At 34.3% G+C, this 22,308-nt stretch overlaps 1 protein-coding gene across 1 annotated transcript in view; it reads right to left on the reverse strand.

The window, feature by feature from the left end:
• LOC150104872 (myosin light chain kinase, smooth muscle-like) overlaps positions 1-16,346 on the reverse strand; it is a 65,765-nt gene extending 49,419 nt beyond the window's left edge. The window contains exons 1-2 of the mRNA XM_090396032.1: positions 16,120-16,346; positions 10,544-10,591 (exon numbers count right to left, since the gene is read on the reverse strand). Of these exons, the coding sequence (XP_090252158.1) occupies positions 10,544-10,577 (34 nt within the window). The 5' untranslated portion in view covers positions 10,578-10,591; positions 16,120-16,346. The remainder of the gene's footprint in view (positions 1-10,543; positions 10,592-16,119) is intronic.
• Positions 16,347-22,308: the final 5,962 nt, after the last annotated feature.

A 22,308-nucleotide genomic window follows, 5' to 3' on the forward strand; every position in this document is an offset into this window, starting at 1 on the left:
AATATTAAGATTAGTGATCAGACCTTATTCCACCTTTACCATGAGTTGCCTTGGTCTTGCACTACCTGTAGGGTCAGCTAGACTTGCATCACTTATAGCCCTTATAAGGACTGGCTTAAAGGGGCGAAGCAAGAATGCTTTTCATCTTCCCAGTTATCTGTAGAGGACAGTGTAGGGATAAGGTGTTATTGAGCAATTAAGGCTCTGATCATGGCAGGAGGGTAACAGCAATAGCCGAGCCTCAGTTAGAACTTCATTCGCTACAGAATTGACATCCCTTACCCTCCAAGGGTATTGGATTGAATGAATCAATCACCGCATCTCACGGTCGATTGATTCAGGCTCAACCCCATTCAACTTGCATCACTTGCAGGCGCAAACTTGACTTATTTGTCTGTTTGTTAACTTGGAAAATGGTGTAAAATCAGGTTTAAAATTGCTTGGTATTTTTAACATTATATATATATATATATATATATATATATATAGAGAGAGAGAGAGAGAGAGAGAGAGAGAGAGATTATTTCAAATTTCAGCATCATTTGAAAAGTAAGGAAATTAAAGCTTTTTGACGACTTTTTTTTTTGCTACGGAAGAGGTCATTGTTTTATTCTAAAGGGATTGTTTGTTGGGTTGACCTGTCAGAGAAGCAATGACATTTTGTTTTTGTTTTTCTGATATATTTCCAACTTAATATACGTTGGAAATCCAGGAGTTCGACTTTAAATCCTTGCATATTTTCCATTTTAGTGAAATTTTAATAACAGCATAATATTAAAAAGAGATGCATATTTTCCACGCATAATAGCAAAAACTTCAGATTTCACTCGATACGGGAAATGAACAGCCTGCATTTTCAGAGTTTTAGATGATGTATTTTCCCCACAGTTGCCTCCTGTATCATTGCATTGAGAGCAATAACTTGACTCTCGTAAAAAATAAAGTTTTTCCTTCAAGACGTACATAGGATACATCAAAAGTTTCCAGTGTTACTAACTTTTTATTTATAATTCTAGAGGCTTCGCAGCTCAGTAACACTTTGATCGGAAAGACATGGGTTTGATTCCCGTTTATGATGTGAGGAACCTTTATGTGATCTCTTTCGACTAAAGGTGAGTTAGCCGGTCTCATACGGAGGTAGAGGGTATTTTCACATGCAAACTTGGGTTTTTCGTCCCTCAGAACAGACAAACCGGTCCCGTGAACACACACTGATTTACAGTCATAATATATATATACAGGGTGTTCGGGATAAATTTGACATATTTATAATTAATTATATTTTTCCGTAAGTTACATGTATTAACACACACTTCTCTTCATTTAAAAGTTTGGACCCTTCTTCATTCATATACAAGATGTCAGAAAGGATGGATAGCTGGAACCCACCTGAATCATGGAAGAGAATAACTTGTATCATGATGATTCGTGCCCGCCATCAAAATAAGGATATTACGACTGCTGCCCAATGCTCCCTGAATACAGTAAAAACAATCAGGCATGAACTAGAGACTTGCAATGGTGACTACGAGGATGTAGCAAGAAGAAAGATCCCTAGCAGACGATCTGATTGCGTTCGTACAGCAGAATTCCTCGCAAATCTGCAGGAACAGGTGTTGAAGAACCCTGGCATTGGAATTCGGGCTTTGTTCGTGGAGTTGCTAACTGTAGTCAAGCCATGGATAACAAGGGTAGCCAATGGTAGGCCGTATGTATGGCAGCAGGATTCGGCCCCTTGCCACACCTCTGGGAAAAGTCAAAAATGGTTGTCTGAAAATTTCTACGACTTCACCAGTCCAAATGTTTGGCCTCCAAACTCCCCAGACCTTAACCCCATGGATTATTTTGTATGGGGCGCAGTTGAAAAAGACACCAATTGCACTTCCAGTAATACAAAAGCCCAGTTAATGGATAAAATTAAAACAGTTTTTGCGGCCCTTCCCAGGGAGACTGTAGCATCAGCTTGTTCGAGGTTCCGAAGCAGAATTGAAGCTGTGATCGATGCTAATGGTGGTTATTTTGAGTAAATCTTGTTGATAGTATTGTAATTAACTCTGCCTGTAATGTTTTTTTGTCAATTCATTAAATTTAATAGATACAAAGAAGATTTTATTTTTCCTTACGAAACTGTCAAATTTATCCCGAACACCCTGTATATCGATGCCTCATTAAGAGGGGCTCAACCCGTCCTCCCAAGGGACGCGGAGAAAGGGGAAATAACCCCATACGAATAAATAAATAAATCGATAATTCTCTTCTAAATTAGTCATGATTATTTCGGTCCTCTAAGGCCTTTTCTTCTGCATCAGTCCACGTAGATATTGATTTTTCTCTAACAGCCTGGGCATCAAAAACCTATTTTGCTAATCTTTCCTTTCTGTTTAAGTGTCCATATCATCTGAGATTAGTTCTGTAAATGCATTCCTGAATGCTAACAATCTCATGTTCATAATTCTCTCATTTTCAATATGATTCTGCTATTGATGCGATCTGTTCACTTTCGTAAGTTTTTTCAGGATTACTCTCATTTGTAAAGTCTCGGGTCTTTGATTAAGTGTTTTATTTCTAATCTATGTATCAGATTGATACAGTTAAAAGTATCTTGCATACTTTTAACTGTATTGCACTGCATTGCAATTGAGGTTATTGCATCAAGGCATTGCACTACAATACATGTAGTGCAATGCCTTGACCAATTTCTCTCTTGTTCAATATACATTTCTTCAGTTGACTTCCAACCATACAAACTTTTCTTTTCCTGTTGTCTATTATTTTCATATTTAATTTAATTTACAATCTTCACCAAAAATTGTAACTGAATAGCTTTGAATATAAAATATTTTACTTGTTCTGTAGGTGTTCTATTCAGGATACTGTTGCTGTTTTCAATGTTATATTAGTTAATCCATCAAAAAATTTATCTGAGTATAATATAATAAAGAGATTGATTAAGTATTCTTCATTTTGTCTGGAGTAATATCTGTTTATTTTTAATATGATTCTTAAAGATGATAAATTAACAATAGAGATAATGTGAACTCTCTTTTTACACCTATTTTCATATCACCTTCATATAATTTCTCTAATTCAAACTTCTGATTTACAGAGGATTGATTCATTCAATCCAATACCCTTGGAGGGTAATGGATTGCAATGCTGTAGCCAGTGAAGTTCCAACTGAGGCTCGGCTATTGCTGTTACCCTCCTGCCATGATCAGAGCTTTAATAGCTCAGTAACACCTTATCCCTACACTGTCCTCCACAGATAACGGGGAAGATGAAAAGCATTCTTGCTTCGCCCCTTTAAGCCAGTCCTTATCGTTATAAGGACTGATTTACAGAATATTGGTAAGATGGATGATAGATCGACCGTGAGATGAGGTGATTAATACCCTTGGAGGGTAATGGATGGCAGTGCTGTAGCCAATGAAGATCTAACTGAGGCTCGGCTATTGCTGTTACCCTCCTGCCATGATCAGAGCTTAGCTCAATAACACCTTATCCCAACATTGTCCTCTACAGATATCGGGGAAGATGAAAAGCAATCTTGCTTCGCTCCTTTAAGCCAGTCCTTATAAGGACTCTGATTTACAACAAGGGAAAAAAGATGGCGGCTCGTGTGTTAGTGTTTCGTGTATTATTGATGGTGAATTGCGAATTTGATTAATATGTTTTTTAGCGATTTATGCTTTCGTGTAGAGTATTATGTTCACATGTATTGATCAAGCTTTTTGATTACGAAAATGTTTTGTTAGTTACAGGTGAGTAAATACTTTAATTTCAATTTTTAGTTCCGTCGGAAACCATCTTCTAAGCCTAATCACAGGGCATACTAAACTATATATCGTACTGCTGGAAAATACCAGATTGTGTCTATGGAATTTGCTATGGCAAAACCTCTGAACGAGACCATTTTCGAGGAGGTTTATAATGAATTCCTCAAATTAGGAAAACCTCTGAGTGATAGTTGGCCGGGAAAAGTTAAGCTTTTTGACTCATTCCCACCCTCTGCAGTCACAGAAGATAACTCGGACGATACAAGTGAGGAGCTCATTACTCAGTTGCAGTCTGTCTCAGACTTTGAAGAAGTTCGTGTGTGCAAAAAGTGCAAAACCACTGACACAGAACCTCCCATAGATTTTGGTATGGAAGAGGATACTCCCAGTTCCAATCCCTCGACCGTCACGAAAGAGAAGGTTCCATCGATAGTCCGCCGGGGAAAGAAAAGATGGACACAATTAAGGTCCACCATGATAAACTCACAGATACAGTATCTCTCAGCAGAACACTGATGATGGTATAAAAATTCAGCCGGCTCCCGTGACTGATTACAGGACTCTGACCAAAGTGTTAGACTCTAACAATATTCAATACCACACCTTTTCTCTTAGTTCGGAGAAAAATCTGAAGGTAGTACTCACTGCGGGGTGTCACGGTGGATATAACTACGGGTGAAATTGAGACTGACCTCCACCACCAGGACCTGTCACATATTAAGATCAGCAGAATGACTAGAGCGGACAAATCCCCTATGCCTCTGGTCTTGGTGGAGATCCACAAAGCCTATAAGCACATCTATGATTTAACATCTGTTTGTGGACTCCGGATCACCTCAGAACCACTCCATAAAAGGGCATCTACTGGTCAATGCCATAGATGCCAGAAGTTTGGCCATGCTCAAAAACTCTGCAAAACAGAGTATAAATGACTGAAATGTGCTACGAACCACCCCACTAACACCAGAACCAAGCCAAAAACCACCTCGGCTAAATGTGCCAACTGTGGTGACCCTCATCCAGCAAACTACAAGGGATGTACTCAGCACCCAAAAAACAGAGGGATGGAGAAGGCTAAACCGCCCTCTTCCTCTAGTAAAAGAACACCTGAGGCTCCTGCTCCACAGCCTGAGACTCGGCAGCAACAGTCGGTGACCTTCAAAGAGAGTGGAAGGCAAACAAGAAGTTATGCTGATGTGGCCCGTACTAACAAACCAATATCAGAACAAAATCAGCCAATAGCACCTAATCTGACAGCAATTATTACAGCCTCTTTAGCTAACAGGCTACAAGATTTCAGCCTGTCTAACCCTTCAGCAACCACCACATAAAGATTCCTACAGGAAACACAGGCCATCCTCACAACAATCATAAATGAATGAAAACAAACTCATTCCTGCCTCTCTTCAGATCATTGCATGGAATGTGAACGGCTTAAGGAACAAAATTCTGGAGCTACAAGATTTCACTTACAGATACCATCCTGATATTATATTAATGAGTGAAACACACCTTAGACCCTCTGACAGTCCCAAAATACGGGGTTATCTCACGTACGGAAATGACAGATCCAACTACAGAGGTGGTGATGGCAGTGCCATCTTCTTTAAAAATTACATTAACCACCATTCTGTGAACAACCCACCAACCACTGACCTTGAAATTGCAGGTGTGGAAGTTTTCACCAGCTCTGCCGGCAGATTGAAAATCTATTCCGCTTACAATCCACCCTTAAAAACTCTGTTGCACACTGATCTAAATGCCATTTTAGGAGTTAGAGTACCCATAGTTAGAGTCCCATTATTGCTGGGGATTTAAACTCCAAGCACCCTGCCTTGAATAGTAGAACCACTAACAAGAGAATGGCTACATCCTTTCCAATTACATAGGATCAAACTATGTTGTCGTGGATGGACCTACCGAACCAACTCATCTCAATTTGTTTGGCACTGATGACATCCTGGATATAGCTATCCTGCAAGACATTAATCTTCAATACAGCCTTAAATCACAAAACGAGCTGTCATCGGATCACAACCCAATTCTACTTCAACTGGGAGAATAAGAATACCTGTCTCCTCCCTCTCACTCATGCATATCGTGGGACAGATTGTCTAAAGCACTTAGGGATCAAATTGGACCTGTCCCTCACATATACACAGAAGAAGATGTGGAATCTGCAGTGACTAGCCTCACCCTATAGCAGTGAATTATGTTATAGCGGACATAATCAACGGATTATGTCCGCTAATGTCCGCTATGACGGTTGCAACCATCCACAAACCTGTTCCCAAGCCTGGTCGTTTGCTCGAGGATATTATGGACCTGATCAGAGAGAAGAACAGAGCTAGGAAGCGATTTCGTAACACTCGCGCTCCTCAAGACAAAACAGTTCTTAATAGATTGAAGGGGGCACTGAGAGATGCACTTAAAACTCATAGAAACCAAGTTTGGAATGAAAAGTTAGCCTCTATCTCACCTATTGATCACTCTATCTGGAGGTTACTGAGAAACATCAGAAATAAAAACAGACCCCCCCCCATAATTTTTAACCAGGGACTAGTTCACACAGATGTAGATAAGACAGAAGCCATGGTAAAGAATCTAGAAATGCAGTGCAAACCTTTATATAACAAAAATCCACAGACACGTCAGACACGTATTAAAACTCCCAGATACCAGTGCTGACCATTTTGCACCCACATCACCTGTTGAATTATATAATATTATTAAAAAACTTAAGAACAATAAAGCTCCTGAACCAGACAGCATCTCAAATACGGAGATTAAGCTGTTGCCTCGAAAAGCTGTAGTGTACCTGACCATTATAATTAATGCAATCTTAAGACTTCATATATATAAGCCAGGCAAGGACCCACACCTACCGTCAAATTATCATCCAATCAGTCTCATCTCCAATCTGGGTAAGGTTGCGGAGAAAATCATCCTCTCACGACTCACAACCTCAGTAAGTGACCTAAACACCCTCCCTAAAGAACAGTTTGGTTTTCGGCAACACCATAGTACTACCCAGCAAATCCACAGAATTGTGGAACACATCACCACCAACTATAACTGGCACCAGTGCACAGGAGCTGTTTTCCTAGACCTATCCAAAGCATTTGACAAAATCTGGCATTTCGGACTCCTACACAAACTTATCTCAGCCGGTATCTCACTAAAAATGGTTCATGTAATCCATTCATATCTTCAGAATAGATCAAATACAAGTCAAAATCAACGTTCTACCTCATCCCAGCGCCATATCTTTGCTGGAGTGCCGCAGGGGTCCCTACTAGTTCCATTGCTGTTTTCTATATACATGTCGAACATCCCGCACAATCCGATGTCTTCCATTTTGGCCCTGTATGCGGAAGATACAGCAATACTAACCAGATCTCTCCGACCCCATTTCATTACCATAAAGCTTCAAGAAAACCTTCTTAAGCTGGAGGATTGGTTCTCCAAATGGAGATTGGAAGTCAACCCCCAGAAAAGCTCAGCCGTTCTTTTCTCAAAAAAGGCCAATGTCTCCTGCGGGTAATGTATTACTATTCAATACTAAAATTCCCTGACAGACAGAAACAAATTACGTGGGTGTGATTCTCGACAAAAAGCTATCTTTCAACCAACACATCATGTTTACGTGCGCAAAGGCATCTAAAGCCATCGCTCAGATCTATCCGCTAATTAATAGAAATAGCAAGCTCGGCAACAGAATCAAATTGCAGCTACACCAGATGACGATTCGTCCTATAATCACCTACACCTCAAATGCCTGGAGCCACACCTCTAATATACTAACATTATCAAAATACATGGTATGTTAGAAACAATTAACTTCATAGAGATAAAAATATTCCCTATATTTTCTCTTTCCTACAATCCTTAGCATCTAAGTTCTTCCTAAAGACGTCCATACACCCCAACGATTTGTTTCAGCAAGCTGCAGCATGCGAGGCAACGGACATATTCAAACATAGAAGACCAAAAGCTATATTAACCTCCTATAGCGATGCATAATCTACATGCCCATTCAGGGCGAGCAAGCTGCTCGTAAAATTTACCCTCACTGTAACCGCAACAGATAGCGGGGAATATGAAAAGCATTTGCTTCACCCCTAAAGATATAAATGTCAATTGTCACTGATTTACAACTCAAGTTTCGACTATAATTCAAACTGTTGACTTAGAACTGATGTTTCGACTATATACCTTGTCACAAAATTCTTTGTTATGAAGTATAGAAGTTCGAAATCTGAATGTGACTTTTTCCTATTATATTATATTATATTTCCTATTATATATATATATATATATATATATATATTTTTTTTTTCTATTTGTTTACTTCAAAGTTTTCAGTTCGTGTTCATTTGATTAGAGGCTAGAATTTTGCTTATATGAATATGTTTATGCTATATCCATGATACCGTAATAATTATTCTATAGCGACTAATGATTTCAGCAATTATTACTGAAATGACCAAAGTCATTTCAATTGAAAGCAGTTTAGCTGATCTCCATGAAAGTAGAAGGATTTTTAGTCCCCCCAAAACAAACAAATCAGCCTGTTTTAGGAAATAATAAACTCAATCAATAGACCTAATGCACTAACCTGACAATCTTATTTTCTTCGCCCATAACTCCAACCAACAACTACTCGAGGTTTATGTATTCTAGCTATATAATATAGTGGTTTAGTTAATCATTCCCTCTCTGAATACTTTTTCCTTTGTTATTAGTTAAGTAAAAGTAACAATGAGCAGTGGCAACATTGAGCCTTAGAGATCATAGAATTGTGAGCGTTCTTAACTTGCATTCTGCTCAAACTAACCTTTGAGATTCAGCAAAATGTAATCTCTTTTATCTTTTATGTAGTATTTTGATAAGAGACTATACTGTTCATAAACGAAACAAAAAGTATCCGGTGATATATTATATATATATATAAATATATATATAATATAAATATATATAATATAAATATATATAATATAATATATATATATAAATATATATAATATAATATATATATATAAATATATATAATATAATATATATAAATATATATAATATAATATATATAATATAATATATATAAATATATATAATATAATATATATAATATAATATATATAAATATATATAATATAATATATATAAATATATATAATATAATATATATAAATATATATAATATAATATATATAAATATATATTTATATATAAAGAAGAGCAAAGAGTTTTTTTGATAATTTGTTCTTGAGAAGATCGATCCTGAGCAGGTACATTTGTATGGAGAGAAACAATATAGAAACTGGCCATCAAATCTGTTTTTTTTAAGTTTGATATACTTGATTTTAGAAACAAACCTGCAGAGTTTTTAATATGTGAAGAGGAAATTCCAGAAAGATTTCTTAGAAACTTCGCGAGATATTTGGAGAGGTTATAGGTAGGAGAATTTATGCCCTCAACTATAGGTCTAAGCGGGCAGTTTGTTTCGTGAAGTTTTATATAGCCCAATAACACCTTATCCTTACACTGTCCTCTACAGATAACGGAATATGAAAAGCATTCTTGCTTCGCCCCTTTAAGCCCAGGCCTTATAAGTATATATATATATATGCCCATACAAATCTTTATTTATTAGTTAATTATTCCCTAATATATTTTTTTTTTTTTTTTTCATGTGAATCTCGTGCTGTGGCCGAACGAACGCTGAGTTTGACGGTCTTCTTTCGGCTACTCGTAGGGAGTGGTTCGGGGTATCGTCTTAATTTTTAGAGGTGGCATTACTTAATAATCCCACTGTAGCCCATGCATGTACTAAGAGGCGATTAAAATGGACGCTGAGTTTCGCTCTCTGAGGTTTCTTCCAGAATTTTGCTCCCGGTGGGGGGGCTTAGATTTTTTTTGGGGGGAGGACTGCCCTGAAAGAGCATTTTGAGTCTCTGGGGAGGGTGTTCTCAGGCGTGGCCCTTGAGGGGTCTTGTCGGTGGATGCTTTTCCCTGGAATATGAGCAGCTCTGCTCGGTGGTAGAGTAAACAGTGGGCCAACGCTGAGTTGGACGATCTTTCGGCCACTGTAGAGTAGTCTAGGGATCGTTCTAATTTTTAAACAGGGCTTTACTTAAAAACGCACCACTGTAGCCCATGCATGTCATACAAGGCGACTAAAATGGGTATCCAGGATGAGGGGTAATGAATGGCAATGCTGCTGTCAATGAAGTTTTAACTGAGGCTCGGCTATTGCTGTTACCCTTCTGCCATGATCAGAGCTTATAGCCCTATATTACTCTATCCATACTTTTTCTTCTACAGATAACGGGGAATATGAAAATCATTTTTGCTTCAAAAATGATTTTCATATTCATTGATATTACTATTATTATCATTTATTTTTATATTTTCGGTGTTTTTATATATATATTTTTCATTCTGTATGTATGATACTATTATCATCATTTTTTTTCGGTCTTTTTATATTACTCAATTTACGCACAACGACCTATATGTTAAATAATTATTATGTAAATAGTTAAATGTTATAATCATTATGTTAATATATAATATATAATTAAATTTATATAATAATATCTTATTTAACGATAGATATGATTCAAATATGACTATATAACTGAAACTCAGTTACAAACATTTTGTGTAATATATCTAACAAAAATTATGCAGGATTAAATACATGCAGCATTTCAATTCATTTAAAAAAAATCGGTAAATAGAAAAGGCCATTAAATTACACTTACCACCCTCTGGTTCAGACTCGTCCACATAGATCATATTACTGATATCACCTGCAAAATAAAATACAAATCTTTGAATGATGGATTGTTTAAAATGGCATAATAACAAGAAAAATTACTACCAATCACTAATGAAAGATGAATATATTAGGGATCGGATCAGGATAATAAAAATTACAATCGAAGGCCATGAGAGGCTAATGCTAAGTCTATTAATTGTGTATGCTCTCCTTGTTTCTTTTGCACTATGAAAACTCGTGCTACTTTTAAAAGTATATAGATCTATTAAAGAAAAGAAATTTACTTGTCGAAACCAGCTTGATAAGAATTCTGTTTATACATATCTAACGTGAGGTCGCATTGATTGATTGGGAAAAAAATACAAATTATAAAAGAAATAAGAGAATACATTAATATAGGTATGTAGATTATTAAGAAAAATTATACGTTAATTAAATATTTTTTTAAAATATCTAAATAAATTTCAATTCGTTCTTTTTAGTTATGTTAATTAAATTAATTTATTTTTAAATTTAAAAATTTTGAATTTTATATAATAAGTTTTACAATCTACCATTTATTTATTAATATATGGTAGATTTATTAATTATTCCCAATAAATAATAATTATGATATTTAATAATTACACTAATTATTACAATTCTTAAAATATTAAAATAAATATTTAAATACAATAAAAAATAATTAAAATAAGAAAATTAAAATGATCTCATTTAACAATAAAGATTATTAAATAAGATAAATAGTGGATATCGAAATCTGGTAATATGATATCAATTAATAGAAACAGAAAAATGCAGAAAATATGTGATAATATTACGCAGTATAAAGTTATGTATAAATCAATGCCATGGTTGCACATTTTTCACACATTGTGTCTGAAGGTCATTAAGTACCAACTGAGGATTGCGATCGAGGATTGTAAGTTAAGTCAAGTGGAAATAAGAATCCATGCCGTGAAAAGAACTGTAAAGGCTCAAAAGTACATAGAAATATTGGGGAAACTGCCAACAGCAAATGAACTTTTTGTGAAGCTTTCCTTATCACGGAACTAAAAATATCTTGTTCGCACGAGTATCCCTACTTTTCACTGATGTTTCCCTGTCGTCGCTAGAAATGACCTTTTCCATTTCTCATTTGCCTAACATAATCGCCTCTGGCGTTAGAAGTGTGTATCTATGTGATCAATGTCTAGGAGCCTTTCTCTCACAGTTCTTGGAAAAACATCCACTCAAATGAAAATTCATATTTGATCATTACTTCAGAAGGAATTAGGATTTTTCTCCAAAAATGAAAGCCAACCACGTCCTCATTGCGTAAAGTTCTTTTATTTTTCTGAATTCATCGCCATTAAATAATATTAATATTAAAATAATATAACTTATTTTTTATTAAATTGGATTTATATTTTTTATTAAATTGGATTTCTTAATAAAAATCCAATTTTTTATTAAATTGGATTTTTATTAAATTGGATTTTAATATTATAATAAATTGGATTTATTATAATATTAAAATAATATAACTTATGTTTTATTATATTCAATTGGATATTTATTGGATGTTGGATTTTATTGAATTAGATTTTATTAAATTAGAAGGTTCACCCTCTCTAAACCTTATCCTTATTCCTTATAAGGACTGGCTTAAAGGGGCGAAGCAAGAATGCTTTTCATCTTCCCCGTTATCTGTAGAGGACAGTGTAGGGATAAGGTGTTATTGAGCAATTAAGGCTCTGATGATGGCAGGAGGGTAACAGCAATAGCCGAGCCTCAGTTAGAACTTCATTGGCTACAGAATTGCCATCCCTTACCCTCCAAGGGTATGGGATGAATTGAATGAATCAATCACCGCATCTCACGGTCGATTAATCTCAGGAGGAGATATATATAAATACAAAACGTCATACATCCCCCCTTCTTGGAGATGTGTTTTGGCATTAAGGGTAAATATTAAGATTAGTGATCGGAGCTTGTTCCACCTTTACCACGAGTTGCCTTGGTCTTGCACTACCTGTGGGATCAGCTAGTCTTGCATCACTTGCAGGCGCAAACTTGACTTGTTTGTCTGTTTGCTTACTTGGGAAAAATGGAGTAAAACCAGGTTTAAAATTTCTTGGTATCTTTAACATATATATATATATATATACATATACATATATATATATATATATATATATATATATATATATATATATATATATATATATATATATTCTTTTCATTACAAGAAATGTAAGCGTTAAATGCGAAAATGCGAAATGATAACGACAGATATGTTGAATTTGTTAAATATATATATATATATATATATATATATATATATATATATTTACCGTTATTTTCACTTCAAATTACTTCAATATAGACGGCGCTGCTACAAAACAATTATACTTTATAATTTTTGGGAAGCGCCATCTATAAAATTAATTAGTATTAATTAGTTAAGATTTGCACGATTTGGGAAGCGCCATCTATAAAATTAATTAGTATTAATTAGTTAAGATTTGCACGATATGGGTGTTTAAGTATTTTGTATCAGGTGAAACTTATTCAACTGTACCCTCTCTAAACCCAGACAAGCTTGAACCTTAGATATGGTCCATATTGATTTAAGTATGGTGTACTTGATTTTTTTATAAAAAAAAAGAGCATTGAATTCTAATAATTATTAAAATATTTGATTTATTAATATTTTTTCTTTATCATCATTTAATGTTATATATTTCTATATATATCATACATAATAATAATAACGGTAGTAAATAAGAAAATAATAGCGACTATCATAAAAAGGTGCATATCCAATCATATTCTTGTTTAGTGATGACATTCATTATCAAAATAATTAAATCTAAAGCAATTTTTGCTAATATTAACTAAGAACGAAAAAAAATCTACCATCATTTCTCATATATATAATCAATAATCACTGATTATAATCCCATAATTAGCAATGAATAATAATGCAATAAATAATCTCTTGTAATATAATTTAATAAATACAATAAATAAATAAACAAATTTAATAATAATAATTATTATTATTATAAGCAAAACGATTATCGTAATCGTTCTACTATTAAAGATGAAGCATTCCAGATGATTTTTTGCTATATATATATACATACATATATATTTCGCCATGTTTTATTCCTTTGTGCTTCTGCAAACGGTTCGATCGGAACAAATGTTGGTATGTTTCTATTAAATAAATTCAAACATTCCAAATATCAAATTTCGATTAAATTCATTCAGATACGGCAGTAACTTGTGTATGGACGGATAAATTGAATATGAGGCTTATATAACATGACTAATAAGAATAATAATTGATTTAAAAAAGGAAGTTAAGATACTGTCCGGTGAAAGGAAGAAAAATTCCTAAAGGTGCTTAATCATTTTTTGTTACTGATGTACTGTATTGTCCAATAGGACAATCTCCCTACAAATTTTTGCCAGTTACATGGTTGGCTGAGGCGGATAGAACTTCCACTTTCCAAGGTTTATGACTATTCGGAATTACATAAGAAGTTCAAATACTATGAGGCAAGTGTACGTTCGTTAATTTTGCCAGGTGGCAAAACCTTGACTCTTTATTTCTCCAACCAACAAACTATCGGTTCAAATCCCATGTGGCATAGGTGTTTATGAATGTATTCAAATTGTAGACGATTTTCATCAAGGTGTGACACCTTTTGGCTAAACAATCTTTAGTAGGATTCACTTTTCGTGAAATTCACGAAAAAAAAAAAAATCTTGATCTAGTATCAAACTACAAGATGAAATATATATATATATATATATATATATATATATATATATGGAGCAGCAAACTTTGTATCGTATGTTATTGCGGTATGGGCATTCAGGGATTTTTCACCCCCTATTTTTCTACATTTGAAATATTTTCCATTGCACTTCCGCTTAGCATTAAATATTTTTTGTGACGAACGTCTATCGTAATAATTATTTTAAAAAAGTATTAAATTCATACGTTTTAATACTAATGAATGTTAACTTACAGAAATAATATAACAAAACGGAAATATAAGATAAGAATACGAAATAAAATTATTAATTGCTTAGATGTTATTTCGTGTACCACTTAACAGTTCGAAATCTTTAAGGAACGAGCTGCCGTAGGATAATCTACAACGGCAGGAGGGTAACAGCAATAGCAGCCTCAGTTAGAACTTCATTGGATACAGCATTGCCATCTATTACCCTCACCATTCTCCTTATAAGGACTGGCTTAAAGGGGCGAAGCAGGAATGCTTTTCATCCTCCCCGTTATCTGTAGAGGACAGTGTAGGGATATAGGGATAAGATGTTATTGAGCTATTAAAGCTCTGATCATGGCAGAAGGGTAACAGCAATAGCTGAGCCTCAGTTAGAACTTCATTAGCTACAGCATTGCCCTCCTAATCACCGCATCTCACGGTCGATTATGCTTCATTCCAAGTCCCTCACCATTCTCTTAAGTTCTTAAAAGAACTATGAAATGGACTGAGTCCTTGACTCTTTATCCTGTCATCTGAATGAAGAAAATCTGTGTGAACGTGGTGTTATTGAACTAAAGGCTCTAGTCATGGCTGGGTAACGGCAATATAGCCGAGCCTCAGTTAAAACTTTATTGGCTACAGCATTGCCATTCGTTACCCTGGAAGTCCTAAGAAGGACTTTTTATGATCCCACTATTCTCTGTTTTTTCATTGTATTAATATAATAATAATATATAAAATAGAAAAAGGTGTTTGTATATTATTTAAAAATCTATTAAATTAAGAAAGTTTATTCTTATTTAAATAATTATTATAAATAAATAAAAATGAATATTTTATATTAAAGTAATTTAAATAAATATTTCTAAAATAATTTGGAAATGTTTTTATTTATATAAAAACAGTTTATTTATTCGGATGAAAATGTAGTGTTTTCATCAGCTAGTTGCAGCTATCAAAGAAAACCAGAATCATAAAAAAAGAAGAAAATAAAACTATATATAAAGAAATTGGAAATTATGTGAACATAAAACTATTTAGAGAGAACGAAGAAAGTGAAAGGAGAGAAGCGAGGTCGCCAATCGTATCTAAAATTAGTTCCTATCCATTAATTTTACAGCAGCACAGTGGAATTCTGGTAACACTAAATTCTTGTCTTGTTTATTTCAAACTCCACATAAAAATAGTATTACAGCGTTTGAAAATGGAACTTGGGAATGTTAAATCGCCTGACATTCTGCTTATTAAGGAATCTGTAAGAAATCCATTGAGATATTAGTAAAAGGAAGGCTGTTGCACTAATATTAAAGGAATAGAATGGCTACGAACGGAATTCAGTGAGAATCAATAACATATGAAAAGCTGTCCAAACTCGATGTTGGAATATTTCGTTAGCTTTATCGAGGATAGACCAGAAGAGGCCAAACTAAATATAGACGCAAGAGAGTTTGACGATGATGTGGGATACCAACATGCACACTGTAGCCACCCCCACAACAGCGCGTTATTTAGCAACCGGGAGCAAAAAATGACAAAAATGATCTGAGCAACTTACGTATCCTCAGGAATAAGTATTCAACTGAGCACAGCTACCACGACTCATTCAATTCAAAATTAATGTAACAAACTGCGTACACGGGAGTAGCGGAAATCCTTGTGCTGTAACGAAACGCTGCTCGTGATTTAAAACACCACTCGAGCAATTGGCAAACGACTGTTGGCGGGGGTGTTGGCGCTTTCAGTCCTCGGGAATATAAACCAACGAACCGAGTCGCAGACTTGGTCGTCATGCGTGCTTACCACTGTGTGTGCACGATCGCGTGCTGGCCCGCAGCCCAAATGTAGCCAAATTGACGTTCGTGTGTGCGTCCCTGTGTGTGTGTGTGTGCGTGCGCGCGCTCGTGCGGGTTCACAATGAATGGTGACGTCATCAATGTTTACCTTAGTAATAGCATTTGTAAAATATTTCGAGGTCATTCATGATTTTTACTTAAGCCAGAAAAGAACTAGGAAACAACTATGCCCTCACCTACCACTGAACATATTAATACTTCTATTTTTCTCCTTTGTTAATTCCTTACCTCTCCTTTTGCTTCTTGTCCGCTGTTATAAAAGATGGATTTTTATGTATACTAAGCTATATAAGCTCAATATGAAAGGAACTCAACAATCAGTACGTGGAAGTCGTGACAGTATGAGTTATAGTTTGTTTTGAGAAGAGAGGCCCATCGTAAAATTTCACGCGGAGATGATGTTTTATGCCACGCCTCATATGACCTCTGTTAAGCAGTATTTCTAGCCTAGAAATGTTGCAGTCACACAGAAGGTTAAAAAAAAAAAGTCTATATATAACAGTCATCTCGAAATATTTTGCTTTTGAAAGACCGGTTAAGATCCAGCATTTAAAGTACGTTATCATGTTTGGATTATCATATTTGATTATATTACCAATAAAATATTTTCAGAATGATTAATTATTTATTATATATTATCCACCAAAATGACAAAATCGACATAAGCAAAAGATAAACTGTCAAACGATATTAAAGTGCCTTATTGTACAAGAAAATAAGAGAGCGTATGAGAATAAAGTTTATTTTTCTCTTACAAAAATAAAACGTAACTATGGCAACTACTTTTTCATTTTTGCTTTATATATATATAATTTTGTCATTTTCCATGATTTCCAGATAATTTTGTAAAGTGATCCTGCGAAAGAGTCAAATTACTTTCACGAACTCGCCAAAGTGAGAGAGAGACAGACAAATAGATAGAGATTGCTTTTCGAGATCTTTCTATAAGTACGTTTTAATTCATTCGACGCTATAATTTCGAATAAAGCTGTGGTACATAAATAAAGACATCTATGCTTTTATCCAAAAGTGTCGATTGGACACTGGTTGCAAACCAAAGCCTAAAAAATTTATAAATAAAATGAATAATTTTTATGATATTTTAAATTAAATTATATTTGTATATTTGTCAGGATATAATTTTGAATTTTATTACATTTTTCACAATAATACAGAACAATTATAAATAAACCGTTTTTTTTAAACAATAATATTTTTATAAATTTAATTCGTGTTAAAAATTTCACATTTCCTATATTTGGTTTCTCTAATTCAAATATCAAAATCATGCAAGTCCATGAATTCTTAATTTTTCGTTCCATTATTTCAATTACATCAATGTGTTTTGCTATCATTTTATTAATTTATTCTGTATTTATCATTCAAATTTAGCTTCATTATGTCGTTAACCATAATCTCTTGATATTTTAATCTTTATTTTTCTAGATGTCATTCTTTATATTCATTAAACTCTATAGATATTGTTTCTTTATTCATGATCCAAGTTAGAGATTCGCTTGTTAATCGCACACATTCTCTAAATGATGTTCTATTCTTGTTTATTGCATAGATTATTTCTGCTTTATTTTTTTTGTTCTTCATCTTAGCCAAATCTTGAGGCAAATTATTAAAGCAAATGGGAGCCTTCGGCGAGTACATTTTTTTGCGTAGCGAATAGGATTTTGCTTAATTTGTAGAACCCTGCGACATTTATGTATTTTCCTATTCTTCATTTTCTCTATTAGGAAGGACATAATTTTGAATTCTGTGTATACTGCGAGGAACATGAAAAGTTGGGTTTCACCCCTCTCATAAAATATAGAAATTGTTGGCGAATCCACTCAACCAAGCATAATATAAACTGCCCTTATGGTTTTGGTTGTCTCCTCATCAATTATAGCCACCGCAGCCCCCCGCCCCCCACTTTGTATGTGTATGAGTTTCTTTCCATTCTTTTTTCTATGTGTATGCGTTTCTTTCCATTCTTTTTTCTTTCATTCTTACATAATATTTCATTTCCTTTTCCCCTTATCTCATAATGTTCCGGTTTTTCTATCACCACATTGCTTTGCAGTTTCTTTTCCTCTTTCCGACCTACGCTTTAACTTACTCAGTGACACAATCGTTGTCTAACTCCGAACACAAATTCCTCAGTCGTGTTGTGAGTGACTTTCCCCCCCCCCCTCCTTTCTGTCACTCTTAGCTAACAATCCAGCCATTCACAGTTCTGACACTAAACAGTACGCGCGAGAAAGTCCACACAGTCTGACAGATCGTGTTTCTCGCCACGGTTACATTTCATGGGATAGTCTCAGCGTCACGGTGGATGAAAAGGACCTCTTGTTAGACGCCTTCTGTTCTTCTCTATAAGGAAACGCAAATAAAACGCAACATTCTCATCTTCCTTCGTTGCAGTATTAATTTCACAAAATCTAAGGTTGTTGTTAGCACGCTTCCCTTCTCAGATTCGACAACATTGCAAAGTTGCAAACGGTTCATAGTGAAACTTCCGAAATATCTACGAATATTAAAAATACAAATGTTCGATAAAATGCATAGTTATCAATTGCATTTCAAATTGTAATGCGTGGATAAATAGGTTTTATGTATTAATTATCCAACAATGGACATTTGTATCTGCCTAAATTTATGTAGTCATGGTAACGTAATTATGCCAAAGGTATAATTACGTTACCATGGATTACATAAACTTGGCAGATAAAACTACAAGTACCACATAACGTGTTATTTTAATGTTCTTTAGTTTCATGTTAATAACGATCAAATAAGTATATTACAAACTTGAAAAATCGTTATTTGAAATATTCATAGTTGTTATTACTACCAAATAACCATGCTAATTCTTACATTACATTATAATGAACAATAAATGATGACACTAATGGGTCTTAAATTTTCATGTCGTATGTCATATATCTCATATCAGATGATTTTTCTTCTCCAGGTGTGAAACCATTATCCCGATTACCTGAAGTGATTTAAAATAATACTGTTTGGATTGCCTTTATTCCATTCCATGGTGCTACAGGTTTACAATCTTTTATGATCAGAAAATGTTTTAAAAAGTTAAAAAACTATGCCCCGGTATATCATATGTCCGTAGTGTTGAGTTCTCAAAGCCGGTTTGCCTACTTTGCGGGATGAAAATCCCCCGAATAAACTGGGGGGAAAACTTTACTGTCCACGCCCAAGACCGGCTAACTTGGCTATGGCTGAGGAAGATCCTTCAGCCCCTCACGTCACAAAACAAAATAAGAAAAAAAAATTAAGACTTTATCCTGATAATTTTCTGGATGTCTCTTACTCACCTCATAAAAACATTAAAAAGAACTTCCGAAAATGTCAACACTGGAATCTCCTGAAGGAACATCAGATAATCTTCGCCAGATTTGGGGTGCATAGTTACAAAAATAGAAGTGTTTCTATTGACCTAATATTTATTTTATTGACATTTTTTAAAATCAAATAAGATATAAATGTTGTTTGGATAATTTTATAAATCAGTTCTGTCCATAAAAGATTGTAAACCTGTAGCACCACGGAATGGAATAAAGGCAATCCAAGGTGACCTAATAGGCAACATGGATTATTGTATACAGACCCATTTTTTAAGACCCATTTTTGATAACCTCTGCTCTATATATAATATTAGCATTCCTCCATCTATCGAAAAACGGGTACAAATCCCAAACTTCTCAACAGATTGAGAAGTTTGGTTGAACCTCTCTGATAGCTTCATAACTTCAGAAGTTTAATTTTTATCAGTGCCAGTATATTATCACTAGCGACCTAATAATTATCGCTATATATCATATAATATATCGCCATAAAAGGTTTAAAGGGCCAGTTGAATTCATATACCTTCTCGCGACCAGTAGTACTGATGTTTCTTAGAGAACATTGTTGGATGAAAATTTGCGTCCTTTAAAACAATCTCTGGAACCAAATAATTACAGTTCATTTTTTCTCAACGAGTACCTTCCATGTAACTTCAATTAAAAGATAATGATTTGTTTGCCCTCTTGAAGAAAATGTTCCAAGACGAAAAAACGTCACCAGTGCTTAGGTGATTTGTAACATATTTTAATTTAATTTCTTCATCACGTTTCTCAAGGATTTAGGGCTAGATTGGCCTGTTCCGGCCTTAGAAGTCATTGTTGAATCTCTTATGAGGATGTCCTCGTTTTCTTTTTCCTAATCGTTTGTAATTTAAGGCTCTTGTTTTGGTAATCTTTCTGTTTTCATTCTTTCAACGTGTTCCATCCATTTATGTTTATATTTTTTCTATTAATGATTTCTGGTTTAAGAATGTTTAATTTCATTTAATTTATTTATTTTTGTACATTCCAAACCCAAGGGGAGACAAATAATGATCTCCACGTCTTCTGTCTCGTATGGGATTCAGTAGCATAACTCACTTTTCACATGAATTAAAATTGACCATCACTTACTGGGTTTGATAGCAACAATTTTCAGACCGCATTCTTTATGCGGTCTGAAAATTGTTTTTAGACCTCTTGTTCGAACTTTACATCTTCGAACTTGCAGTTTGAATTTTTTGCTTTATCTATCTTATAAACATCCCGAAGGATTCCTGCCTAAAACAAAAGAAAAAAAAAAAGATTAATCAATTCATTGATGAACCAACAGGTTATGGGTTGGAATCCTGCCGTGAGCACGGGAGATGAATTTCATCGCCCGGTGTGAGATCCATTCTGCTTATTGGAGGCCTGAAGTGGCTTGAAAAAATCCCAGTGTTGATTCTCTAGAGCAGGGTTTTCGCAACAGGTAAAAAATGCAAAAATATGTACATAAATTGATAAAAATGAGAAAAAAAATCCTAACTACTCCACTGTACAAAATGTACTATACGTTTGCAAATAATCTTTCGTGGGTGGGATGAACACAAAAAAATCCCTTGGTCATAACGACTAAATCCTTTCAAATAAAGTTTTGTAACAACAAAAAAAAAAATCTTGCGGTTCATCTGAGACATTTTTCATAATGATATCCCTACTACAAATAATAAAGAAAACAATTATAAATAAATGCACGCAGCATTAAATTTCTATTTTTTTTTTTTTTGGCTGAACGGGTGAAGGAAGAATGCTTTTCATCTTCCCCGTTATCTGTAGAAGATAATGTAAGGAGAGAGTGTTATTGAGCTATGAGCTCTGATCATGGCAGAAGGGTAACAGCAATAGCCGAGCTCAGTTAAAACTTTATTGGCCACAGTATTGCAATCCATTACTCTCCCTGGGTACCCATTTTAGTCGCCTCGTATGACATACATGGGCTACAGTGGGACTATTCTAACTTTGCTACCACACGGGGTGGATAAATGGGGTAAAGCACTTTCCCTTAATTTATTCATAAAAATATAATGTAAACTTTTTATGGGTAATTTAAATTTATTTTAAAATAATTTAGATATTTTAGTCAATTTTAAAAAATTTTATAAAATAAAATTCTTATTAATTATTTTATTATGGTTTATAAAAATATTTTGCACTATATTCCTACTACATGCGTATCCTAACTGCAGTCTTGTTTTTGATAGTGAGATGGGTTCTAGAGTAATCTCTAGGTTTTTTTAAAAAAACTGTAAAAAATAACTTTAATGATAATTTAATGATTAATGATTAATAATGTAAATTGCTTTAATAGTGAAATTTAATAATCATAACTTTTGTAATCATATTTATTTTTCGTATGCTATTATATTAATCACATTCTCTTATTTTCATTTACCCCAACCCACCCCATAAGAGCATCTTTATACATTTCTTTACTCCAAGAAATTGCGTTTGTCAGTTGTAGGTTTTGAAGCTTGTTCGAAATGGCTTCTGTCATTTCGAACAAGACTACGC

This window comes from Typopeltis vanoorti, chromosome 7, assembly GCF_054136105.1.
Source record: "Typopeltis vanoorti isolate ZY-2024b chromosome 7, IOZ_Tvanoo_1.0, whole genome shotgun sequence".
Taxonomy (NCBI): domain Eukaryota; kingdom Metazoa; phylum Arthropoda; class Arachnida; order Uropygi; family Thelyphonidae; genus Typopeltis; species Typopeltis vanoorti.